This window comes from Panthera pardus, unplaced genomic scaffold (genome assembly GCF_024362965.1).
Source record: "Panthera pardus isolate Hobbes unplaced genomic scaffold, ASM2436296v1 HiC_scaffold_9, whole genome shotgun sequence".
Classification (NCBI taxonomy): Eukaryota; Metazoa; Chordata; class Mammalia; order Carnivora; family Felidae; genus Panthera; species Panthera pardus.
Genome location: NW_026527024.1, coordinates 2466713 through 2490229, shown reverse-complemented (window position 1 = coordinate 2490229; position 23517 = coordinate 2466713). Strand labels below are relative to the sequence as shown.

At 48.8% G+C, this 23517-nt stretch overlaps 1 protein-coding gene across 10 annotated transcripts in view; it reads left to right on the top strand.

Annotated features, from left to right (window-relative positions):
• Positions 1–22972, top strand: part of PRKAG2 (protein kinase AMP-activated non-catalytic subunit gamma 2) — a 256749-nt gene extending 233777 nt beyond the window's left edge. For all 10 annotated transcript variants that reach the window (XM_053898674.1, XM_053898675.1, XM_053898677.1 and 7 more), the window contains 8 exons: positions 4784–4829; positions 6469–6523; positions 7360–7486; positions 10211–10376; positions 10714–10751; positions 12370–12516; positions 15089–15182; positions 21838–22972. In XM_053898674.1, coding sequence (XP_053754649.1) covers positions 4784–4829; positions 6469–6523; positions 7360–7486; positions 10211–10376; positions 10714–10751; positions 12370–12516; positions 15089–15182; positions 21838–21869 — 705 coding nt within the window. In that variant the 3' untranslated portion in view covers positions 21870–22972. The remainder of the gene's footprint in view (positions 1–4783; positions 4830–6468; positions 6524–7359; positions 7487–10210; positions 10377–10713; positions 10752–12369; positions 12517–15088; positions 15183–21837) is intronic.
• Positions 22973–23517: the final 545 nt, after the last annotated feature.

Genomic DNA, 23517 nt, shown 5'->3' with positions numbered 1-23517 from the left:
GGTGGCCGGTGGCTTAGTGAGGACTGTCCATTCTGCCTGGTGAAGACACAGCGTCTTGGTCAGTCTTTGCCTGGCCTCACGTCCGCTTACCCCGGCCGTGCCCAGCTTAGTACTCCGTCCAAAGCTCAGGATCTCTGCACTGCCGTCCCCTCTTGTGGACAGCGCCTCCTCGTCCGGTTCTCTGCCCGCAAATTCCGCCTGCCCAGACTTTGATTCCTGTCTCCCTGACTCAGTGGGACTGTCATGCCCTGGCTGGGTCAGCTGCCTGCACTGCAGTCCAGAGAAAGAGGTGGGGATCATGGGGCTCGGTCTGCTTGCTTCCCTTCTCCCGGGGCTGACGGTCCGGCCGGTCCTGCCCTGCCTGTTGCCTAATGTCTGAAAACAGTCATTTCACATCCTTTTTTCCATTTTCTGGTTGTTTGCAGCTGGAGACTAAGGGTAGTGCCTTCCTCTCCATCACGGCTGACTGCGCTCTGTCGATGTTTTCTGTACCTCTCTGCCCTGGATGTTTCTGGCTGCTGTGTGCATTTCAGTATCGACTTGAACACCATCTGTTGCGAGTTAAACGCTGAACTTTCAGGGTAACCAAAGGTCCACTTAATCTGCCCTTATTTTTGTTTTAAACCAAATGAAGAGTAAAAAGAACAAGTATTCATAGTTTTTTAAACCAACCCGCCCAGAGGCCGTCTCTCGCTGCTCTCTGGATCTGCGTGCTGCGCCCCCACCCCACCCCACCCCACCCCTGCAGTCTGCCTGGTTCCCTCCTGCGTTGTGTCATTCAGTCCTATCGTGACCGTTCTGCCGTGACGGGCCATCGCAGTTGTTGTTCAATGACACTGTCATTACTTCATCCTCATTTTTGAAGAAGGCTTTTGCTGCATCATAGAAGCTGAGTTAATAGTTGTTTTTAACACGTCCACGCTGCAGCTCCTCCCCGGTGCTTCCGGTAAGAGGTCAGTAGACCTGTTCATTCTTACGCGTTCCGTAGAATACGCTGTTTCTTTCTGGCTTGAGATTGTCTCTCTAACTCGGGGCTTCAGCAGTAGCAGGGACATGCCCGGGTTTGGTTTTCTGTGTCTTTATCCCGCTCCAGGTTTGCTGAGTTTCCGTGATCTCCTAAGTCGGTTTTTCACAGAGTTGGGAAGTTTCTGGCTGCTGTTTCTTCAGATATTTTTCCTTTCTCATCCCCTCTCCTCGGGGACGTCAGGCATAGGAGCATCGGGCCACTTGACCACGGTGTTCATCCTTCAGGGCTCAGCGTCACTGACCTGTCTTCATTTGCTACTTGCCGATTCTCCCTTGGGTGATCTCCAGCCTTATTTTCAAACCTTGTTCCTATTGAATTTTCAGTGAGGTTGGGAGCTCACACTTGAAAGATTTTGTGGCGTCTTCGTAAAATTTTCTGTGGCTGATCTTCCACAAAATGGAAACGGAACTCTTAAACCATAATTTTCACGTATGTTTCGGAAAGAACTTTTCCTCTGAGCGAGAGCCACCGCCACCGCCGCCCCTCTCGACCACTGTGGTTACAGAAACGTAGGTACTGGGTGCCTCTTTTTAACTGTTGAATTTTGTACTCGAGAACGGTGGTCGGCAGTGTTACACTTGGTGTTGGTGACACTTCTCGTTTCTCCTCTCCTTCTGAGCTGACCTGCTAGGCTCCTTCTCTCCCTGCCTCCCTGTAATTCCTAACTGTGGATATTTTCTAAAGCTTAGCCTTCGGCCTTCTTCTCATCTGTGTGGCTGCTCTTGCCCAACGTCATGTTCACACTCTCCTTTCTGTCCTCCTCCTTGTCCTTAGGCCCCTGCCAGTTGAAAGTCTAGACTTTCACAATCCTACTCCTGGATCACCTTAGTGATGGAGAGCTCCCTGCATCAGTCACCTCTGACAGAATTAGCCACTCTTTCTCTGCACCCGTTAATGCCCTTATGGCACTTTTCATGCTGCATTCTCATTAGTCGTAAGGCAGCGTTTCTCTGCTGGGAGCCATTTTGCCCCCGCGCACCCCCCCGCCCAGGGGACATTTGACAACATCTGGAGATATTTTTGGTCACAGCTAGAAGGGCAGGGTGGTTCTGGTGTCTGGCGGGCAGAGGCCAGGGATGCTGCTTAATAGCCTACAGGGTACAGGACGGTCTCTACAACAAAAAGTCACCTAGCCTAAAATGTCACTAGTGCCAGGGTTGAGAAATGCTGTTATGGGGGGATCTGAATCTCGGGCTAGATTTTGAGTTCTCTGAGGGAGAAGGTAGAGACTGTATCTTACTCATCTTTGTATCTTACACACATGCACACACCCTTCCCATCACGTCAGGGCCAAACACACCTGGTTCATAATAGACGCTCACGTTGGTGAAACCGCATCCACGCTGGCGACTGTGGCTGAAGACCTTCGGGCCCGTGCAGGCAGGACGCAGGGAGGCCTCTGCTCAGCTGAGCACTGGTGTCTTCTCGGGACTTCCAGAGTGAGGCCTGGAGCTGTAGTTTCTGTTTGTAAACTATGTTCGACCATATCCTTGAAGAACAAAACCTTGGGACGCCTGGGTGGCTCAGTCGGTTCAGCGTCCAGCCCTTGATTTCGGCTCAGGTCACGATCTCGTGGTTTGTAAGTTCGGGCCCCACCTCGGGCACCGTGCTGATGGTGCAGCACCTGCTTGGGATTCTCTTCCCCTCTCTCTGCCCCTCTCCTGCTCGCTCTCTCTGTCTCTCTCTGAAAAATAAACTTAAAAAAAAAAAAAAAAAAACCAGAGTCTTGCCGTTTGCAACATGGAGGGCTCCAGAGCGTATTATGCTAAGTGAAGTAAGTCAGAGAAAGACACACAACATGTGATTTCACTCATGTGTGGAATTTAAGAAACAAAACAGCTGAACATAAGGGGAAACAAAAAGAGGCAAAACATAAAACAGACTCTTAAGGATAGAGAGCAAAGCGAAGGGGGCTGGAGGGAGGTGGGCGGAGGGATGGGCTAGTTGGGGGATGGGCATTAAGGAGGGCGCTTGTGATGGGCACTGGGGGTTGTATGGAAGTGATGAGTCACTCATTCTCTTCGTGAAACTAGTATCACACCGTATGTTAACTGGAACTTAAACAAAAAAAACCCACGCCCTCCCCTTCCCTTGACCTTCGGTTCGGCTTTCCTCTCTGGTGTGGATATTTACTGCTCCGTCACCTAGCATCAGAACCGGGCGGGGGTGGGGGACTTTTTACGTACCGGTCTCTCTCTCCCTCCTGTTAAATTATTCTCTGAACCTTTCGGTCCTTCTTCCTGTGGCCCCTGTATCACCCCGATCACGGTTCTAGACCTCACCACCCGAGACTCGGTTTCCCATCTGGCGCCGGTGCTGTGAAAGCCTCCTCCTTAGAGCCTTACCATCACGTCATCATTCGCTTCAAACCCATCAGGGCTGACCCGGCCTCATCTCCCGGGCCAGGCAGCCCCCGGGCCATGGGGCGGTCGAGGGAGCATGAGGCCACGTTGGTCCCCAGCCCTCACTCCAGCCCTGCGTGTCCTCCGTGTTCCTTGAGCAGGGGCGAGTCTTTCCTCCCCAGGCCTTTACTCGAGTTTTTCTGCTTTTTGTAAAGCCCACTCGCCATGCGGGCCCGGCTGAAATCTTCCTCCTCGACACTTCCCTGGCCTGACCTCTGGTCGTCTCTACCTTGTGCGTGTCCCCGTACTCAGCCTTTTAGAGGGTGACCTCCTACAGTTGACTGTTGAACAACACGCTGACTCAGGGGAAGTCACACATTACGCGCAGATTTTCGACGGCGCGGGGGTCGGCACCCCTGACCCCGCGTCGCTCTAGGGTCGGTGGCATTTTTATCTAAGACTGCCTTGATGCTGCTGCCGTCTGTATTTTGAGCTCCAAGAAGAGGCCACGTTTTCTTATTTCAGGTGCCCCCTTGAGTCCCAGCACAACGCTGATAGAAGTAAGGCGTAGTGATTTTTTGAAACCCTGAGCCGGGAGGGGAGGCCACAGGGGGGCGCCGTGGAGAACCACCGTCTTGGGCCAGGCCCTCTATTTCCTGTTCTCTCCCGGGATGCTCACAGAAGCTGTATCTGGAGGGCGTTTGCACGCACTCGTCTTGGAAGGGAAGCGGATGGAGAGGTTAAATAACTTGGCCAAGAAGAGCAACTAAGAAAGTGGTAGGGCAGGCCTCGAGATTTGAAACAAAGCTGAACGACTCCAAAGTGACTTTGTATTATACTGCGCTATTTAAGCCTCCAGGTATTTTATGCCCTTCCTACCCTGGGGAAACAGGTCGATACGGTCCAGGCACAAATTGACCTAACAGCTTTATTTTAGCACCATGTAACCACTTGTCCTTTTTAAATTAGAGATGCTAAACATTTTCTGTACCCTGAAAAAGAGGGAATTGGGCATGTATGTCCATACGTGTTTTAAAATTTAAGCGGATCAGAAATGTTTCTATTAGATTTCATGAAAATATTACCCTAGTTTATGTTTTAAACGTAAACACTTTTTATTTTTTTAAGTAATCTCTACGCCGAGTGTGGGGCTCTGACTCACAACCCTGACATCGAGAGTCCCGTGCCCCACTAACTGAGCCAGCCAGGCGCCCCTGTTGTGTTTTAAGTTTAGAAAACATTTATCTTTCAAGAAACGTAGAGCACTTTATGTTTCTAATTTATGTTTCCAGTATTTCTGAATTATCTTGACTGTTTCCATCTGCCGAATTATGGGACTCCACAGTAGTTATGAAATTTTTTTCTTATGTTGTATATGTTAACGTTTGTAAATAAGAATTTTTCTCATTTGCAGGTACAGATCTATGAATTAGAGGAACATAAGATTGAAACATGGAGGGGTAAGCACTATTGGGTGTTAAAAATCTTTTAGGATCAGGAAAAAAATGTGTGTAAAACACGTCTTAGCTTCGCAGATCCTTTTCTCTTTGCTTAAGAAATTATGTGATTAAAACATTTATTTCTATTTTAATCTTGAATAGTGTGCTATTATTGTAAACACCATCCATTCTGTTTACTAGGGGATCCTATAACAAGTCCTCACACTAAGGCTGGGATAGAAAGACAGTGAACTAACCAGTGCCCCGGTCACTGCCCCCCACGGAGCCACCACTGACTGCTAAGGATTACCCTCCTTGCCCACAGATTTATCTGTCTATAGAAAATGCACCAGGCGAGTGCTTAAGATGAACAAAATTAAGGATCTGTTCTTAAATTTAATCATTATTTCTTTATAATGGAGAAACACAGAACAAACGAACCTTAAACTAGAAGGTGTGAATAAAATGACATGAAAAAGGAACCCTTCGAAGTCACAGTACCTTTTCCGCAATGGATCCATTTTTTAAATTCTGATTTCACGATCGTGAAATTGTTCTGTCTTGGCGAGCCCCGTCGTGCTGGATTGATGGGGGGGGCAAAGGGCCCGTCACTGGGATGGGACAGGACTCGCTGAGGAAGGCAGTCGGACCGACGTTGAGGAGAGGCCTTTGTAGGGTGTTCAGAGAAGAGCCTGGCTAGAAACGGAGGGACCGGTAGATAGAAATTTTTTGATTAATAATTTGCTTGGAATGATGAGCAACCTTTGTGACCAGCAGCCACAGAATCCGAACGTCCGTGGGAATTCTCTAAAGGGCTAGCGGCTCTTTCACTCCATTTGACTTGGAAGTTTCGCTGAGCGATATATTTGATTTAGAATGGCTTTGTCAAGTCAAACAAAACAGAGTCAACGTGGGATCCGTATCTTAGCCCTGCCTGTTAGGAAGTGAATATATAACTTAACACCAAGACAGATCTTCCTGATCAGATTCTACTGCATTATAAGTAACGTTAGACTAAGATTTAAGTATATTTACAGTTTGACGTGAGATGGTGCTCAGTGGTAATAATGGTAACGTCAAGATTCTTCTTCATGCTTTCTGCATAGAAACCTCCGCGAGGCAGATTTCATTACAGTGGGTCTCTAGGAAGATAGTTTCTACAGACTCCCAAGATCCCCAAGATGCAGGTTTTGAGCATGAGTTTGGGGAAACAAAACTTAAGCACATTTAAAGGACAAAGTCTGTTGTAACTTTTATTTTCTATTTTGACTTGTGAAAATTAGTTTTAAAGGATTCTATGAACACTTCTGTCTTAAGGGTGATAGTAATTTGCTAATATTCTAGTGACCTCTGCTGGTTTTGAGTTTTTACATCAGATTGCTTGAATATTCTTCTCATTTTTACAACATCTATTGTAATACTGTTTTTAAATATTTAATTTTTCCACAAAGGCAGCATCCCGAAAGCAGCTTTTATAAGTTGTTTAAAATAGTCCTAACCCTAATTTATCCGGTAGTGTTCAGTAAATTGCATTCATTTGCTTTTGGTTTTTAATCCTTCTAATTGTTGTCTGTAAATTGAAGAGTAGTTTAATTTATGTAATAATTACAAACGGCAAATGGGTTGTTACTAACTGCATATTTTCTTTCTATAAAAACAGAGCTTTATTTACAAGAAACATTTAAGCCTTTAGTGAATATATCTCCAGATGCAAGGTAAACTTGTAAAGTTTTTCTCCTTTGAAAACATTCATTCAGATTCTTGTTTTGTTTCCATGATTGCTAGGTGTTTCATCTAGATAGGGGCCAGCCAGCCCTCCCTGATTTCAGATATTGAATTCAGTAGATGTAGAGGCAATAGAAATCAGTGTTTGTCCAGAGGATTGATAATGGGCTGGGAGGAGGGTCACGTTAAGCAGTTTTAAAATCCCGATCACCAGCAGCACAAACCATCCGGGGAGCTCTGCCTCCGACCTGTTAGATCGCCTCTGGAGGGTGGTGCCCAGGAACGTGCATTCCGGAAGCTCCCCCAGGGGTTGTAGCGTGCCCTGAGGTTGAAGGTCACTCTCCGTTAGCCATGGGTCAGGAGGTCATCGGAAGAACGCGTCACCCCTCGGGAGTCCTCTAGCGCATAGGTTTTGACCCAGGCCTTCTGGGGCGGCTCCGGCAGACCCGGGAAGGGCCAGAGCAGCCCCGAAGGGGGTCACAGTGAGTCCGCTACGGGGCGGGGCCGGGCCCCAGCTCCTGGTCGCTGGTGTGGTCCCTTCGCAGTCCTGTCGTTCTCAAACAGCAGCATTAAACACGGTTAGAACCCCCTCTCCTAGAGATCCGTAGCTCACGCTTGTATCTGAGATTGACACAGACTGGGAACAATCAAGACCTCTTGCTGAGATACCCAACGTAAAACTTTTCCCAAACACTGCTTTGAGTCAAGTCAACCTTTTATTGCCGTGATGTGAAAACACTGAAAAGGCTTCTAAAGCAGGGGTGGTCCAGAGCGTTTTACATTTTTCCTTAAAGCCTCCTAACAACTTTGATGGCTTTTCCCGCAGCCTCTTCGATGCTGTATACTCGTTGATCAAAAATAAAATCCACAGATTGCCAGTTATTGACCCTATCAGTGGGAATGCACTTTATATACTTACCCACAAAAGAATCCTCAAGTTCCTCCAGCTTTTTGTAAGTAGTTTTTAGTGTTTCTAAAGACGTAGTTGCATCTACTTTAACTAATTTACTTCAAGTAAATTGGCTCCTGTCACCCTCAGTGGAAGTGGTTCGCTTTGGCATTGCGATTGTTAGGAGGTCTCCATCGTTGCTAAGCTGCACTTTCTCAACTTACTGCATCAAGTTGATTCCATGTAAGAAGCAGTCGCCTTTCAGGGCAAGTGTCAAAATACTCAACACGCTTGAAATTCTCTATTTAAGTTAGAATGTTTCATCACCTAAAACAAGAGGGCAGGAAAGCAATCTGCCAGTCAGTCTCTTTAAGACACTGCTATCTTAAGATCGGTTGAGCCAGTATTTACAGCAAATTGCCTTAACGATGCTTTATCGGTATCATGGTTGCAGAAACATTCAAACAATACCGTCCCCAGGATTATCTTATTGGAAATTACAGCGATAGAAAAACCCACAGCGAATAGAATTTTGGCACAAGAATACCATGTTGGTCCAAATTCGGGCTGTGTTACCGGTAGGTTTTCTCAACTGCGTTTGAAACGAGACCTCTTCCTAATCATCCCGAACGTTGGCCTCCTTGGTCAATACTAAAGGCGCCGAAGGACCCGAGTTTTTACAAGAGGGCTTTAATTTTTCCCCTTCAGATTACATGCCCTGAATTTGCAGTTAGCCATCGTTGGTCAGCTAGGACCAGTAGGAGGCCTCATTCGTGGTCCCGAAGAGACGACACGTGAAGTCGTGTTTTTACGGAATGTACTAGACATTAAAAATCGACCTCAGATGCACTTCCCCGCTTCCTACCGCATCAGTTAAGGAAATAAAACGGCGCTCTAGCGCGACGCAGAGAGGCGGGCATCCCGACCTCAGCTTTGCCAGACAGAAGCACCGAGGGGTCCGTAGTTGGGAGAATCAAGCCAGTCCTGCATTTTCATAGTTTACCTGGGAAACTAACACTCTTCACGATTAAATAATTGCTAAGACAGAAGGTAGGAAATTGACAAAAAAGCAGGCAGTAGAAAGACAGTGTAGGGGACAGTCAGGGACGGATAGTGCTGGGTAGACATCCCCCCTGTCAGGCACAGACCCCGGGTCTGCTGTGCGCTGAACAGTATACTGTCGCCCCAGTATCCCAGTTGAGTGGGACCCAGGATGGGGCCGTGTATCCAGGGCCCGCAGGTGCCAGGCTTTTAGCCCACCCACCCCCTAGAGCGATCGCACTAAAGTGACAGTAATCGTCATAGCTGAAGACTCTTCAGCATTTGTCACGTGGCAGGTACTGTCCTGCCCGTGTCACACGACACCTCTAATCCTCGCCTCCACCCTCTCAGGTAGGTATTTTTACGCGTCCCCACCTTCGAGGCGGTGAAACTGAGGTGGAGCGACTGCCAGCTCACTGCCGGCAGTGGCTGAGAGGCTCCCGACGGGCGGCCTCTCGGCCTCCCTGCCTCCGCGGCCCTGTCGGCGGGCGGTGTCGCGGCTCCTCTGTGCGGAGGCGCCCGGCTCAGAGACTTAAGCCTGCCCCGGGTCTCCCAGATGTTTCTGGTCGAGTCCGGCCCGTTTTCACGGCTGCACCGCTGTGGATGCGAAGGAACAGTGGGAGGCGGGCCTTGGTGTCCTCCTCTTCCGTAAAAAGTCGAGGAGGTCCCCTCTGCCAGTACAGCCTTACATTTGGGCCAATATGGTAATGAAGTCATGCTCTTAGAATATTCACCTGGAGGTTTTCAGATTAAAATACAGGATTTTAAATAAAACTTCAGACCCTGATTTTTACTGATCCGAGATCATTTTCTGAGGCAAAAGTGGCCTTTCCCTTGGAGACCGTTGACAGTTAGCCTGAGCGTACAATATGGAACAGGGGTTGTCCTGCGTCACGATGGGCTAGATGACCTAATAGGTCTTTCTTTTTTTTCTCTAAATTTCTAGGATTCTCATGATTTGAATATTGATGAACTCTTTGACTTGAACATTTTGTTTCTTCTAATTGTTCATCTTTTCCTGATAATTATAAGGTACAGCAGGAGGACGGAATCAACTATACCCTTTATACAAGGTGGATTTTTGAAACCGTAGACCTTATTTTGTCTTAGTCAAACATGACCCTAGACTCCTCTCTTCTGACTTCTCCCTCCTCCTCTAAAACAGCCCATGAAAAGAAAAGCGAACTTTTAAAGGTTCTTGCAATTCTGTTGGCCTGTTCTGTGCCCCTCGTAATCACAAGGTGGAGTCCTCAGGATGTGGGGGTGGGGGGGGCCGGGGTGAGGACTAGCTTAGCTCAGACAGCTCTCCTGAGACGCTCTGGGTTTGGAAACGCGTGGGTTCTTGGTAGATATTCCTTAATGCCGACAGCAGGACCAGGAATTTAAGATAAATATCTAAGGATACAGGATTCTTGGTGGCTATGGGTCTGAACTTCCAGAGAGACCTCTTGTTCCCTCTTCTGTCCACGTTTTCCGTGGGTGAAGAGAAGGGGAACGTTACACTGTGTGAGTGCCTTGTAGTGTTTTACTAAGTCGTTGAATAGAAGCGTAGACCCGTAAACCGGTTTGAACGCAGACTGCAGTTCCTACGTGTAGCATTTCCGTGTTCGTTCGGACATCCGGGTAGATGGTCAGAAAACCGCTAACTGTAATCTGTGATACGTAGTGTTTTGTTTCAAGTGTGGACATGTGCACGTTGAAAAGGTCTGCTCGGGCTCTAGAGCATTTGTGTTTATCTTCTGCTTAGATGTCTGATATGCCAAAGCCTGCCTTCATGAAGCAGAACCTAGACGCCCTTGGCATCGGGACCTACCACAACATCGCCTTCATCCACCCGGACACTCCCATCATTAAAGCCTTGAACGTCTTTGTAGAAAGACGAGTGTCGGCCTTGCCTGTGGTGGATGAGTCAGGTCTGTGGGTTTGGTCAGACAGAGACCACGCTTTGTCTCCTTGGGGCAAACTGACTGCTAAGCGGTCAGCAGATCAGACTGGGTGGGTGGCCAGCAAAGGGGGTGGGGATGAGAGTTTCAGACATGGCGGATCGAGTCAGCACCGAGCAGCGCTCGGGTTAGCAAGGACTTGGACCTGGCTTATTTCTACACTGGCTGTTAAGATGGGATTTCACATCCGTTTAAAATTAGACAAGTTTGTTTAATCGCTAGTAAGCATCTGGGTAAGACTGATTTTAAGTGGTATTTTTTTTGTCTCTAAGACCTGTTTTTTTCTAACATTTGTTTTCATTTTTAGGAAAAGTTGTAGATATTTATTCCAAATTTGATGTCATTGTAAGTACTTTTAATTTTGTTACACCTGTCGTCTAGAATGCATTTAAAACAGATTCGTGGGGCGCCTGGGTGGCTCAGTCAGTTAAGCATCCGACTTTGGCTCAGGTCATGATCTCACGATTTGTGAGTTCGAGCCCCGTGTCCGGCTCTGTGCTGACAGCTCAGAGCCTGGAGCCTGCTTCGGATTCTGTGTCTCCTTCTCTCTCTGCCCCTCAGAAATAAATAAGTGTAAACTAGGTACATTAACCTGCTTGTGGTTTTCCCTCATTACCAGCTTTTGTGAACGTGAGGACCGGAGGATTCTGCAGACTGCCCAGAGTTACTGTGCTTAACATCCCCTGGGTTAGCAGTGAATAACATATTAGCATCTTCTGGTTTTTCCAGTCTATGTGTAGTTTATCCATTACTACAGCATGTGTGAATATTATAGACGGTCCTATTTCTGTGGGCAAGACATTATTTATTCCATGTGCTTAGTGCACACAGTGATTCAGGGGTCACTTTAGGGGTTATAATCATCTCATTGTTTTACTGATTGGGAACAGCTGTTCTCAAGAAAACAGCAAATATATTCGTTATTTAAAATTTTTTTTTAATGTTTATTTTTGAGAGAGAGAGAGACAGGGCACGAGCGGGGGAGGGGCAGAGAAAGAGGGAGACACAGCATGGGAAGCAGGCTCCAGGCTCTGAGCCGTCAGCACAGAGCCCGACGCGGGGCTCGAACCCACAGACTGCGAGATCAGGACCTGAACCAAAGTCGGATGCTCAACTGACTGAGCCACCCAGGCGCCCCCATATTAGAGTTAGTTAAAGTCCTGTTTCGAGGGCTCTGTTTTTGATCCCTGGTGCAAATCTGCTAGATGTAATGCTACATCTTTCTACTGAATGCTTTTTCGCCCCATTCATTTTAAATGCACTTCCTTAGAGTTTTCTAGTATCTCTAAGAAAGGAAACCAAAATTCTGGTAGCCCCAAACGTGCTCTGCATTTTTTACCCTAATATTGATCCCGCCGTTAAATATAACTTGGCAGCTAGCTGTGTCTCTTGTCTCATGCATTCTGCTTAACATAACAGGCATCAAAAAAATCTGCCAATTAGAATTTGGTTGGGTAGGACCCTCTGAGGTTAAAGCCACATGGGTCTGTGGGGGGCTCGTCTGGCCTGTTCTTCCTTCACGGGCTTGACCTGGCGGGTCCCTCGGCGCCTTCCTGGCGAAAACCTTGCCCCTGGGCAGGGGCTCACAGGGAGGGTCTACTGTTGCAGGCACCCTAGGGTGCTTCTCACCCTTTACAAATGTTAGTCTAAGGATGGGCGGGGGGAGGTAGTCTTCCGTGGGACAAGCAGGCAAAATTTAACAGGGTTTGTCGTAATTAAGGTATATCTCGTAAGCTCTGTGCTGACGGCTCGGAGCCCGGAGCCTGCTTCGGATTCTGTGTCTCCCTCTCTCTCTGCCCCTCCCCCACTCATGCTCGGTCTCTGTCTCAAAAATAGATTAAAAAAATTTTTTTTAAAGATAAACAATGTCTTTAAAAATCAGGTCACTTTAAACTTACTAATCTTGGTTATTAAATAGGCGAGCTGAAATCAAAGGACATAATTCACCGCCCCTTTATTACAGAACCTTGCTGCTGAGAAGACGTACAATAACCTAGATATCACAGTGACCCAGGCCCTTCAGCACCGCTCACAGTACTTTGAGGGCGTCGTGAAGTGCAGTAAGCTGGAAATACTGGAGACCATCGTGGACAGAATAGTGCGGGCCGAGGTGAGGCAGCCGGGCCAGATCACCCCCTCCCCTCCCACCCCTGCGCACGCCCACTGCACCGGGTCCTTGCTCGAGGTGCGCGGGGATCCTGAGTCACAGCGTCAGCCAGTGCGGTCGGAGATCACGCCCTCCCCGTGTTGCTTGACACATAGTAGGTCATCTGGAAATGCTCACTGCAGTGAACTGATAAGTGCAGTGTCATAGTGGAGTCAAACTGGTCAGAAACTTTCATGGTTTAAAAAGCACATAACTAAGAAAACAAATGTCCCAAACGCTTTAGGTCCCATTAGGGGATTTACGAACTTAAAATTGTGTCATTGTATACTGCTGTAACAAAGGGAATGGTCACTCAAAACATCCTTTGATCTTCATAAGTCAATGTTCTCGCTTTCCTGATCGAGATAAGAGTAGATGGTCGAATAACTTCGTCTCCTGACCCTCTGCACTCTGGTGCCCGCGTACGTGAGGGTTTTGAGTATACTTCGGATAACGCTTCCGATAAAAGATGAGCGAGATCAGCATATAACGTATCTAATCCAGGATCCCCACTCCCGGAATCTTTCCTTCCCTTCCTCATTAGACAGGGATGGGAATGTTAGCCGTTTATCACTGTCCAGGACTGACATACCGTGTTCTTTCTGGAACTGCCCCGAAGTAGGCAGAATCAATTCATAATGATACATCTGCTTTGGTCATTCTTATTATAAATCTGAGAATACAGTCCACGAAGAAAAGCCCCTGATTAGTTCGTAGGCTACTAACAGGCGATCCTAACGTTACATGTGAAGCAGGGGGTTGCAGGGCAAGGCTCCTCTCGGGAGCCATCTTACAGAAACAGCCCCGTCTTCATCCTTGCGTGTTGAAGACTTCACCTTGGCGTGGGCTCACCCGCGGGGCCTCCCCCCGCTACCACTGTTCACAGCTTTTGAAACGTATTTCACTTAGAATCTCAGTAGGAACTCTTTCCTTTTTCTACTTGAGTTTAGTACCCATCACTCTTGTTCTCCAAAGAGTTTTAGTGGACTTGGGAATACATCTTTACTTTTTATGAAGGTCCATAGAATTATGGGCCTTTCGAAGATCATAGGCAGAAATAGGTAAGACCCTTCTTCCTGATTATCTATAAGGACAGTGCACATCCATGTGATGAGATCCTTTACAACGAGAAATGTCCTAGAAGGTACAGAAAAAACATTAATATATTACCAAGAGAAAAAGCCACTTACCGTATACAGCGTGAGTATATTCATTTACCTGCTCACGTGTATAGAAAAGAGGCCAGAAAGACCCGTGCCACAGCAGTAGCCGTGGCTGGTCCTGGGTGGCGGAGTTCTGGTTAGCGTGGGGAACACCGTCCGGTGCTCCTCTGTCCTGAGCTCTCTTGTCTGAGCATATATTATTCTCGGGCAAAAGAGAAAAGCAATTGGCTCGTCTTTTCGGCCCATCTGGCAAGCGATAGAAATTTCTTTGTAATAGGAAATAGGTCATTGAGGAAAAAGATGTAATTTAACACTTTTCTCAAGTTACCCATTTTGACTTTTATCCCCATTGAAATAATTTCTTTCACCAGATGGCTCCTTGCTGGGGGACAAAGGCCAATTTTAGCTTCATTACAGTTGTTGGGGAAAGGGTATACAGTATCCGCAATGATTTAGTTATTTATAGGACATAAATATCACACCAGAATATTCGCTAGTTTAGACTCAGCAACAAATGGCAAGAAAATATTTTTGGTAGTCATTTCTGCCTGGAAGAATGAATTCTCTGGGTAAGATAGCTGCCCCTTGACCTTCAGTCGTTCAAAAGAGAGTTACTTAATTAGGATTATTGGACGTTAACAACAAAATGTGTCCAGTATAGACTAGAAAGCACTCGCTGATCCTAGATACAAGCCATCGTTTTAATTTATAATTATAGTAAAATAATTGTGTTCTATCACAGGATTATTGAAGACGCGAAGTTTTTTTAGAAAAACTTTCCAAGTTTATTTAAGTTCTCTCTACACCCAACATCTAGAGTAAGACCCCACAACACAAGCCATTCGTTTGCTAAAGAGCTCAGTGGAAAATGAGATGTGAATATAATGTTTCACTTAATTATAGTTCACTTATCTTCTGGACTGAGCATATTACATAGGAATTTCATAGAGAAAAGACTACAGAAAAATGAAGAACCGTGACCCATTTTGTTCTCGCTCTCATTTGGTTGGATGTCCTTCCCACGTAAATCAGTATCTGAGAGTTATGAGAAACTGAGATACAACTGTAAAGAATTAAGAACTTACGTTTAAGATTATGGCTGCCTGGTACCTTCATGTTTTGGGGTTGTATCGTTCCTATATTGATATCCTGAAATTTGAAAACAGCGGGACGCAGCCGATTTTTCCCACAAGTAGTTAAGAAAGTCAGCACTGCATTGTAGCTTCAGAGCCTAAGACCCTTCAAGGTTCTGCGCGCTGTTTCCATCTCTCACTTGTGGGATGTACTCAGGGCATCGTATACGAAAGACATTTTCCCATACACCCGTTTTAAACCTTCATGTAAATTCTGACCCACTTGTCTCGCGTTTGCAGGTGCATCGGCTGGTGGTAGTAAATGAAGCAGATAGCATCGTGGGTATTATCTCCCTGTCAGACATTCTGCAGGCCCTGATACTCACGCCCGCAGGTACGAGTGCCGGGTGCTGGCCTTGCCCTTCGTGTGCAAGAAGGGGGGGGGGGGGGGTGGGGGCTGCCGGGCGGGGGCAGGTACCCCGTGCAGGTACTTCACCACCGCGCACAGACAGAGCTTGGTGTTTCGGGGTTGTATCGTTCCTATATTGATACTCTGAAATTTGAATTCTCGTGCATTGCCCTGTAAACCATTTTCACTTTCTGGGTGGTTTTTCTTTGTTTTACTGCTCCGCGTGGGTGAGAGATAAAAGTTGATAGAAATTCGGAGGAGCATCCTATCAACAACCAGCAGCGTCTGCATAAGTGAGGATTCGTTGCCATAGTCCTAACCCTTCCCATTCAAAAGCGAAGACTCCTTCAGTTTTGATTTTTAGGACGACTACCTAGAAAACATAGGAGGGGAAATTCTTTGCTCTACCCTTAAAAAAACACACACACACAAAAAACTTGTGTTTTGAGTATATAAAACAGAAGGCCTAAACACAAACTTTTTTCCATTAACAACAGCATATGGGAATTACATTACCTCCCAAACAGCGTTGGTAGCTAACCTCATTTTGTGCCAGACCAGCTCGGCGCAAGCTCTCAGGCCAGTCAGGGAGCGTGCAGGGGAGGGGAGGAGGGGGCTCTGGGAAAGAGGGCTGCTGTATCTCCCGTGGGCCATGTTTAGTAGTGAGAGGCGGGCTAAGGGGTCCTAAAAGCACCAGCCCTCTCTTTTTCCTCCCTACTCCTCCCCTTCCCACCCCCATCAAGTACAAATAGTCCAGCCTTGGGCCAGACTGACCCGTGCCAAGACGTGCCAAGACTGCAGACTAAGTGACGTACACTCCGAACCCCTAGAAGTTAAACATTAAAGTGTGCGTGTACTCGAAAACAGACACACAGACCAGTGGAACAGAACAGAGACCCCAGAATTGGAGCCACAGACAGATGGCCAACTAATCTTTGACAAGGCAGGAAAGAGGATCCAATGGAAAAAAGTCTCTTTAACAAATGGTGCTGGGAGAACTGGACAGCAACATGCAGAAGAATGAAACTAGACCACTTTCTTACATTATACACAAAAATAAAATGGATAAAGGACCTGAATGTGAGACAGGGAACCATCAAAACTCTAGAGGAGAAAGCAGGAAAAAACCTCTCTGACCTCGGCCACAGCAGTTTCTTACTTGACACATCTCCAAAGGCAAGGGAATTAAAAGCAAAAATGAACTACTGGGACATCATCCAGATAAAAAGCTTTTGCACCGCAAAGGAAACAGTCAACAAAACTAAAAGGCAACCGAGGGAATGGGAAAAGATATTTGCCAATGACATGTCTGACAAAGGGCTAGTATCCAAAATCTATAAAGAACTCACCAAACTCCACACCCGAAAAACAAATAATCCAGAAAGAATTGGGCAGAAGACATGATTAGACACTTTTCTAAAGAAGACATCCAGATGGCCAACAGGCACATGAAAAGATGCTCAACGTCACTCCTCATCAGGGAAATGCAAATCAAAACCACACTGAGATAGCACCTCACGCCGGTCAGAGTGGCTAAAATGAACAAATCGGGAGACTGTAGATGCTGGCGAGGATGTGGAGAAACGGGAACCCTCTTGCACTGTTGGTGGGAATGCAAACTGGTGCAGCCGCTCTGGAAAACAGTGTGGAGGTTCCTCAAAAAATTAAATCTACCCTATGACCCAGCAGTAGCACTGCTAGGAATTGACCCAAGGGATACAGGAGTGCTGATGCATAGGGGCACTTGTACCCCAATGTCTATAGCAGCACTTTCAACAACAGCCCAATTACGGAAAGACCCTAAATGTCCATCAGTGGACGAATGGATAAAGAAGATGTGGTTTATAATGGAAAACTACTTGGCCATGAGAGAGAACGAAATCCTGCCATTTGCAGCAATGTGGATGGAACTGGAGGGTATTATGCTAAGTGAAATAAGTCAGAGAAAGACAGATGTCATATGTTTTCACTCATACGTGGATCCTGAGAAACTTAACCGAAGACCATGGGGGAGGGGGAGGGACGGAGGCAAACCGTAAGAGACCCTTAAATACAGAGAACAAACTGAGGGTGGATGGGGGGTGGGGGAGAGGGGAAAATGGGTGATGGGCACTGAGGAGGGCACCTGTTGGGATGAGCACTGGGTGCTGTATGGAAACCAGTGTGACAACAAATTATGTTTTTAAAAAATGAACCCAAATAATGGGGAAAAAATAAACTGCACACGTACTACAGTACTTATTTTACTTTGGTTCAGAAATCAAACTAGCCAAGACTAGTTTCCAGTTGGTTTCTAACCTAAAGATGCCCATCTTAAAGGAGTCCCTGCCACCGGCGAGAAATCTCACCTCCTCTGGGTGCAAGCACCGAGGCCGTGACTCCAGCAGAGAAGCAGCAACTGGGGAGGGGGTCCACGGACTGAGGAAACACACGCAAACCCCTAGCAGAAAGATAAGCAGGTGGCGCCAGCCCCGTGCTGCGGGACACTCCCCGGCTAGCAGGGCACTCACGCGGCTGTACTTGACCTACGCACGGAGGTCACCCGGAGCAGGCGGGCGAGACCCATCCGGAGCGCGTGTTCCCACTCCTGTGCAGCCTGCGCACAGACAGCTCCTTGGTGCGCACGGGGACGGGCCTCGTCCAGGGCGGGCTCGTCCTTGCAGGCACGTACCTTAGCACCTTCAGAAAGAGGCACCCCTCTCCCGGGCAGCTGGCCCGGGCCAGGGCACACGTTCAGCCAGCAGCGTTAGGGCTCATCTGGGCCCCTCTCGGTCTCATGGCCAAGACTCTTTGTGCGTGGTAAGCTCCAGAGTGAACGAATCACGTTCTTTAGCCTCTGTGTGCCTAGTGTCACAGACCCAAAGAATGAGAGTGGTGGCCCGGGGCGCCTGGCTCAGTAGAGCATCCGACTCTTGACCTCAGGGTTGTGAGTTCGAGCTCCACGTTGGGCGTAGAGATTAAAACAATAAAAAAAGAATTTTTTTACACGAATGAAAATGTTGGGCTGGATGAGTTGACATTTCCATCCACATTTGAGATTTTTTAAATTCCAAGTCATTAATACTCCTCTGCGGGGAGGAACCCTGTTCCACGGCCGAATTTGGTATGTGCGTTACCATAGAAATAACGTTCTAAAGATAGTAGTTGAGTTAGAATTCTCTGCAATGTAGTGTGTAGAACCTATTTAGGAAAAGTGCTCCGTGTCCCTAATAACTGGATCGCAAGTGAACGTTCGGAGAGCTCTCCGGGAACACGGGCCCTGCCCGCCTCGGATCAGCAGCCCTTGAGATGCCGTCATCGTGAGACACGGTGCCGTGTAAGCAGGCACCAGGTGAGGGCTCCGGCCTGGCCCCCGTCTCCCCCGGGAGTTGCCCGTGTGTGGCCTCATTTAGCCCCTGGTCCAGGCAGCCGTCCGGTGAGCAGGCCGACCCGGGCCCTGCGTCCTTCCAGACACACTCTGATAGCGTGAACCTGTTTGCGGGCGACGAGGGACCGCAGCCGGGACCCGCGCTGCTGGGTGGGAATCAGCGGCAAGGGGCGCTTCGAGAAGGCGTCCGCTGTTGGGTGAATAGAAGCTACCGGTGGTGATTCAGCAGCCAGTGGACACGGTCCTCCATCAAGGACGCGGACTGGCCGTAGTAACATTTTCTCTTCAGCAGTAGCTCCTTGTCACACGTGGACCGTCCAGGCAAAGCTGCGCGTGCGCACACGACCAGTGAATAAATGATCGGTTAGCGGTAGCTATGTTTTTTTAGCCCCTTATTTTCTATGGATTGTTCATCTCTTTCAAAAAGTCTTCTTGGGTCTGCAGGGACAATAGGAGAGGCTGCTGTGCTGAGGAAAACGGTAGCGCTCCCGCCAACCTGCCCGGAAAGTCACGAGCCAGATGCGTGCAGATACCCGTAAACGTGTTGGAATGCTTTTGTTCAGCGTTTTGGAAGTACGCACAGGCACACCTCAGGGACCCTGTGGGCTGGGGTCCGGACCCCTGCAGTACAGCGGATGTCACAATAAAGCGAGTGGAAGGGAGGTGTTGGTTTTGCGGTGCACGGAAGGCACGTTTGCACCACACGTTTGCGGCGTGTGACGTGTGCCCCAGCACCGCGGCCAAAACGACAGTGGACACGCCTCCGTGAAAAGCGACTTTATTGCTGAAACGTGCTAACCGCCGTCTGAGCTTCCAGCGGGTCCTAATCCTCTTGCTGGAGGGGGTCCTGTCCCACGGTGACGGCTGCTGACCGGGCAGGGTGGTGGGCGCTGAAGGCCGGGGTGGCTGTGCAGTGTCTGAAAATAAGACAGCGGGGACGTTGGCCGCACCGGGTGGCTCTTCCCGTCACGAACGATTTCTCTGTGGCGGGCGGTGCTGTTTGGTGGCATTTTACCCAGAGAACTTTCCCCGAACCGGGGTCTGTCCACTCAGCCCCTGCCGCTGCTTTGCCGACCAGGCTTCCAGAACGTTCCAAATCCCTTGTGACCGTGTCTTCGCTGACCAGGCTTCCGGAACGTTCCAAATCCCTTGTGACCGTGTCTTTGCGGCATCTCCACCGGGAGGAGATGCCACCTCAGGAAGTCGCTTTCTTTGCTCCTCCTCGTCTGTCCAGGTTTCATCCTGAGATGGTGGCGATCCCGTCCCCTCTAAAGGCTCCACTTCTGATCCCAGTTCTCTTGCTGTTTCTACCGCGTCCGCAGTGACTTCCTCCACTGAGGTCCTGAACCCTCCACGTCCTCTCCAGGAGGGTTGGAATCACCTTCTTCCCAATTCCGGATTATGTTGATAATCTGATCTCTTCCTGTAATCACGAACGTTCTCAATGGCTTCTAGAACGGTGAATCCTTCCCAGAAGGTTTTCAGTCGCCTTCAGATGCATCTGAGGAGTCCCAGGCATGGCAGCTGTTGCCTTGTGACCCGTGTTTCTTAAATACTAGACTTGAAGGCCGAGGCGGCCGCCTGAGGCACGGGCTGCAGGATGGCGGGGGTGGTGGCAGGCACGAGCACGACCCTCATCCCGTCCGTCTCCGTCAGAGCTCTGGGCTGTGACCGGGTGCACCGCCGGGGAGCTGCCCCGTCTTGAAAGGGATCTCCGGCTGAGCAGAACTCCGCAGCCAGCGTCCCCTGCTCAGTGACCATGCTGGAGACCGACGGGCTTCGTCGTGCGTTCACAGAGCGCAGGCGGAGCGGACCTCCCGCCGTTCGCGGGGGCCTCGGGTTTTCCGAACGGTCACCGAGCCCCGGCTGCCGGTCCAGGTCACTGCCGCGTCAGCCCCCGACGAGGGAGTCAGCCCCGGGCACGGACTTCCCCTCTCTGGCTCCGAAGGCCCGGCTGGCGTCTTCCGGGAGAAGGCTGTTGTGTCTCCACCGAAGGGGTGGGTGTCGCGCGGCCCCCGGGCCTTCCGGCCGGCCTGCCGCTTCGCCCTGCACTTGCGTGCTGTGGAGACGGCGCCTTTCCCGGAACCTCCTGACCCACCTCTGCCAGCTTCAGGCTGCTCCTCTGCAGCTGCCTCACCTCTCTCCGCCTTCATGGAATCGGAGAGAGTCGGGGCCTGGCTCCGGATTCGGCTCTGGCCTCAGGGGACGTGTGGCTGGTGCGACCTTCCGTCCAGACCCCTGCAACCCTCTCCATACCAGCAGGGAGGCCACGTTGCCTTCTTAGCACCTGCGTGTTCCCGGAGGAGCGCTATTTTTTTTTTTTTAAGTTTACATATTTATTTACTTAAGGCATGTCTACCCCCAGTGTGGGGCTCGAACTTACAACCCAGAGGCCAAGAGTCGCTCGCTTTTCCGACCGAGCCAGCCAGGTGCCCCTGGAGCAGCCCTTTATCTCAAGGATTTTTTCTCTGACTTCACAGCGGGGCTCGCTGTTTGGTGAAAAGAGGCCCACTCTGGACGTGCCTTTGTCACACCGGGCTTAATCATTTCTAGCTTTTGATACAAAGCGAAAGGTGGGCGACTTTCACCTGAACATCTAGGGGCCGCGGTAGGGTTGCCACGTTGGCCCGATGTCAAGAGTGTTGCCTCTCAGGGACGAGGGAGGCCCGAGGAGACGGAGGGAGAGATGGGGGGGGGACGGCCAGCGGAGCGGTGGGCACACACGCATTTATTGAGTCGCTGCCTGCGTGTGGCTCACGGTGCCGGCCAACGATTACAGTAGCGACCGAGATCCCTGATCGCCGTAACAGGTATCGTCGTGAAAAAGTTTGCAACGCGGGGAGAATTCCCCAAATGGGACGGGCACGCAGAACGATGCCGTTTGGAAAACGGTGCCGGTAGACTTGCCTGAGGCAGGGTTGGCGCAGACCTTCCAATTTTTAAGAACAAAATCACCCACAGAGCGCAGTGAGCGAGGTCCGCCCACGTGACGGCAACACGCGCACCTTCACCAGGACACACGTGCGTTCTCTCTTTTAAAAACGTTAGCACTGGAACCCCTTTCTTTCCCAAAGTAGTCTTGCGTATTTAACACTCAGGACCTGGAACACAGATTAGAAGTGGGCTGCTGTGTTTGTAGGGGTCTGGAACGTTCTCCTAAGGCACGGCAGAGTACGGGTGAGGACCCCCCGGGGGGCGGGGACCACCCCTGCTGTGTGCAAGACAGGCCCGGCTGCGACGCGCTTTGATGTTTCATTTTCCATCTACCGACAGGTGCCAAACAAAAGGAGACGGAAACGGAATGACCGCTGTGAGTGGAGAAGCCCTCGTAGGAGAACTTGAACAAAGATTCTGGGTCACGCTTTGCCTCATGAACACTGACCGTGTTAGAAGACCGTAAAATGGCTAAGAATGTATAGCAGGGTTTAGCGATGGGTATTTTTTCCAGTGACGTTGAAACTGAGCATAAGAAACAGGTTTTATGTGTTTGAAGATTCAGCCTTGCATTAAAAGACTGTTTTCAGACCTTCGTCTGAGCGATTTCAAATGCTGTATGTTATTAAAGTGCACTGTGTCCTGAAATTTTTTATTATTTTTCGTTTCAAAGAATTCACTGGTCTGTAACAGGCAATAGGACATAAGGCGAGCGCATGGCTTCTTCAGACCTAGTGCCTTATGTCGGAACACGTGATATGTCATCACTGCGGCCCGTTGCAGCTGGAGCCACACGGTGCTGGGGCGTGACAGTCTTTGGACCTTTACCAAATCAGTTTTGTTCTCATTAGATTTGTCAAACCGTTGTAATTTGGATATAAATCATTACTTTGTAAAACTTCAATGGCAGTTTTACGTTTAAGTGTTCTGAACTACAGTGTAAACAAAACTGCTTTACAACAGCTTTATTTATTTTTACTTTCCTGCAATTTTTTTTTTTTTTAACACATCCTGGTGGGTGAGCCTCCCCATGCCCGTTAATAAACCATCGGTGGTTATTTTTAAAAGGCAAATTTCTCATTTAAGTTTGGATCTGGAAAGCGTAGGACTTCTAAAATAGCCACTGTTAAGAGTGGAAAGCCGAAGTTTCTGAAAGCACGGGTGAAAACGTGCTCTGCTAGGCTGGGAACAGGCGGCGGTTAGGAGCAGACAGAGTGCCGGGAAGAGGTCTATTTTTTTCTTGTGTACTGAAACGTAAAATCACGATGTTTGTACGGCTGCTGTGCGATCGTCCGTGTAAATTCTATTGTGGCACATGCAATATGTCATGTGGTTGAAGAGAAACCATGTTTCCTAATGTAAGTGCTCTGAAAATGTCCACACTGTATATATATATGAGTATAGTTTGATTTTTTTGTTGTCGTTTTGGGGTTTTTTTGGCAGATTGAAAGATTAAAGTAAATCTTATTATCGACCATCTTGTTCAGGACGTTCTTTAAAATACCACGTGTTTCGGCACATATTCATTACAAATCGGCATGAAGTTTCCCACGTAGAGATTTCTTCCCAAATGAAGGGGAACGTGAATTCGCGGATCCCTTTTTCCCTCATCAGAAAAAAACAAACCTGGGGAGCCTGGCTGGGTCGATCGGAGGAGCGTGTGACTCTTGATCTCAGGGTTGTGAGTTCGAGTCCCGTGTTGGGTGTACAGATTACTTAAGAATAAATTCTTGGGGACCGCCTGGGTGACTCAGTTGAGCGTCCAACATCAGCTCAGGTCATGATCTCGCGGTTAGTGAGTTTGAGCCCTACATCGGGCTCTCTGCTGTCAGCACAGAGCCCGCTTCGGATCTTCTGCCCGCCCCCCCGCCTCCCCAACTCATGCTCTCTCTCAAAAATAAATAAAAAACATTAAAAACATAATAGCGGCGCCTGGGTGGCTCAGTCAGTTGGGCGTCCCACTTCGGGTCAGGTCATGATCCCACAGTCCATGTGTTCGAGTCCCGCATCAGGCTCTGT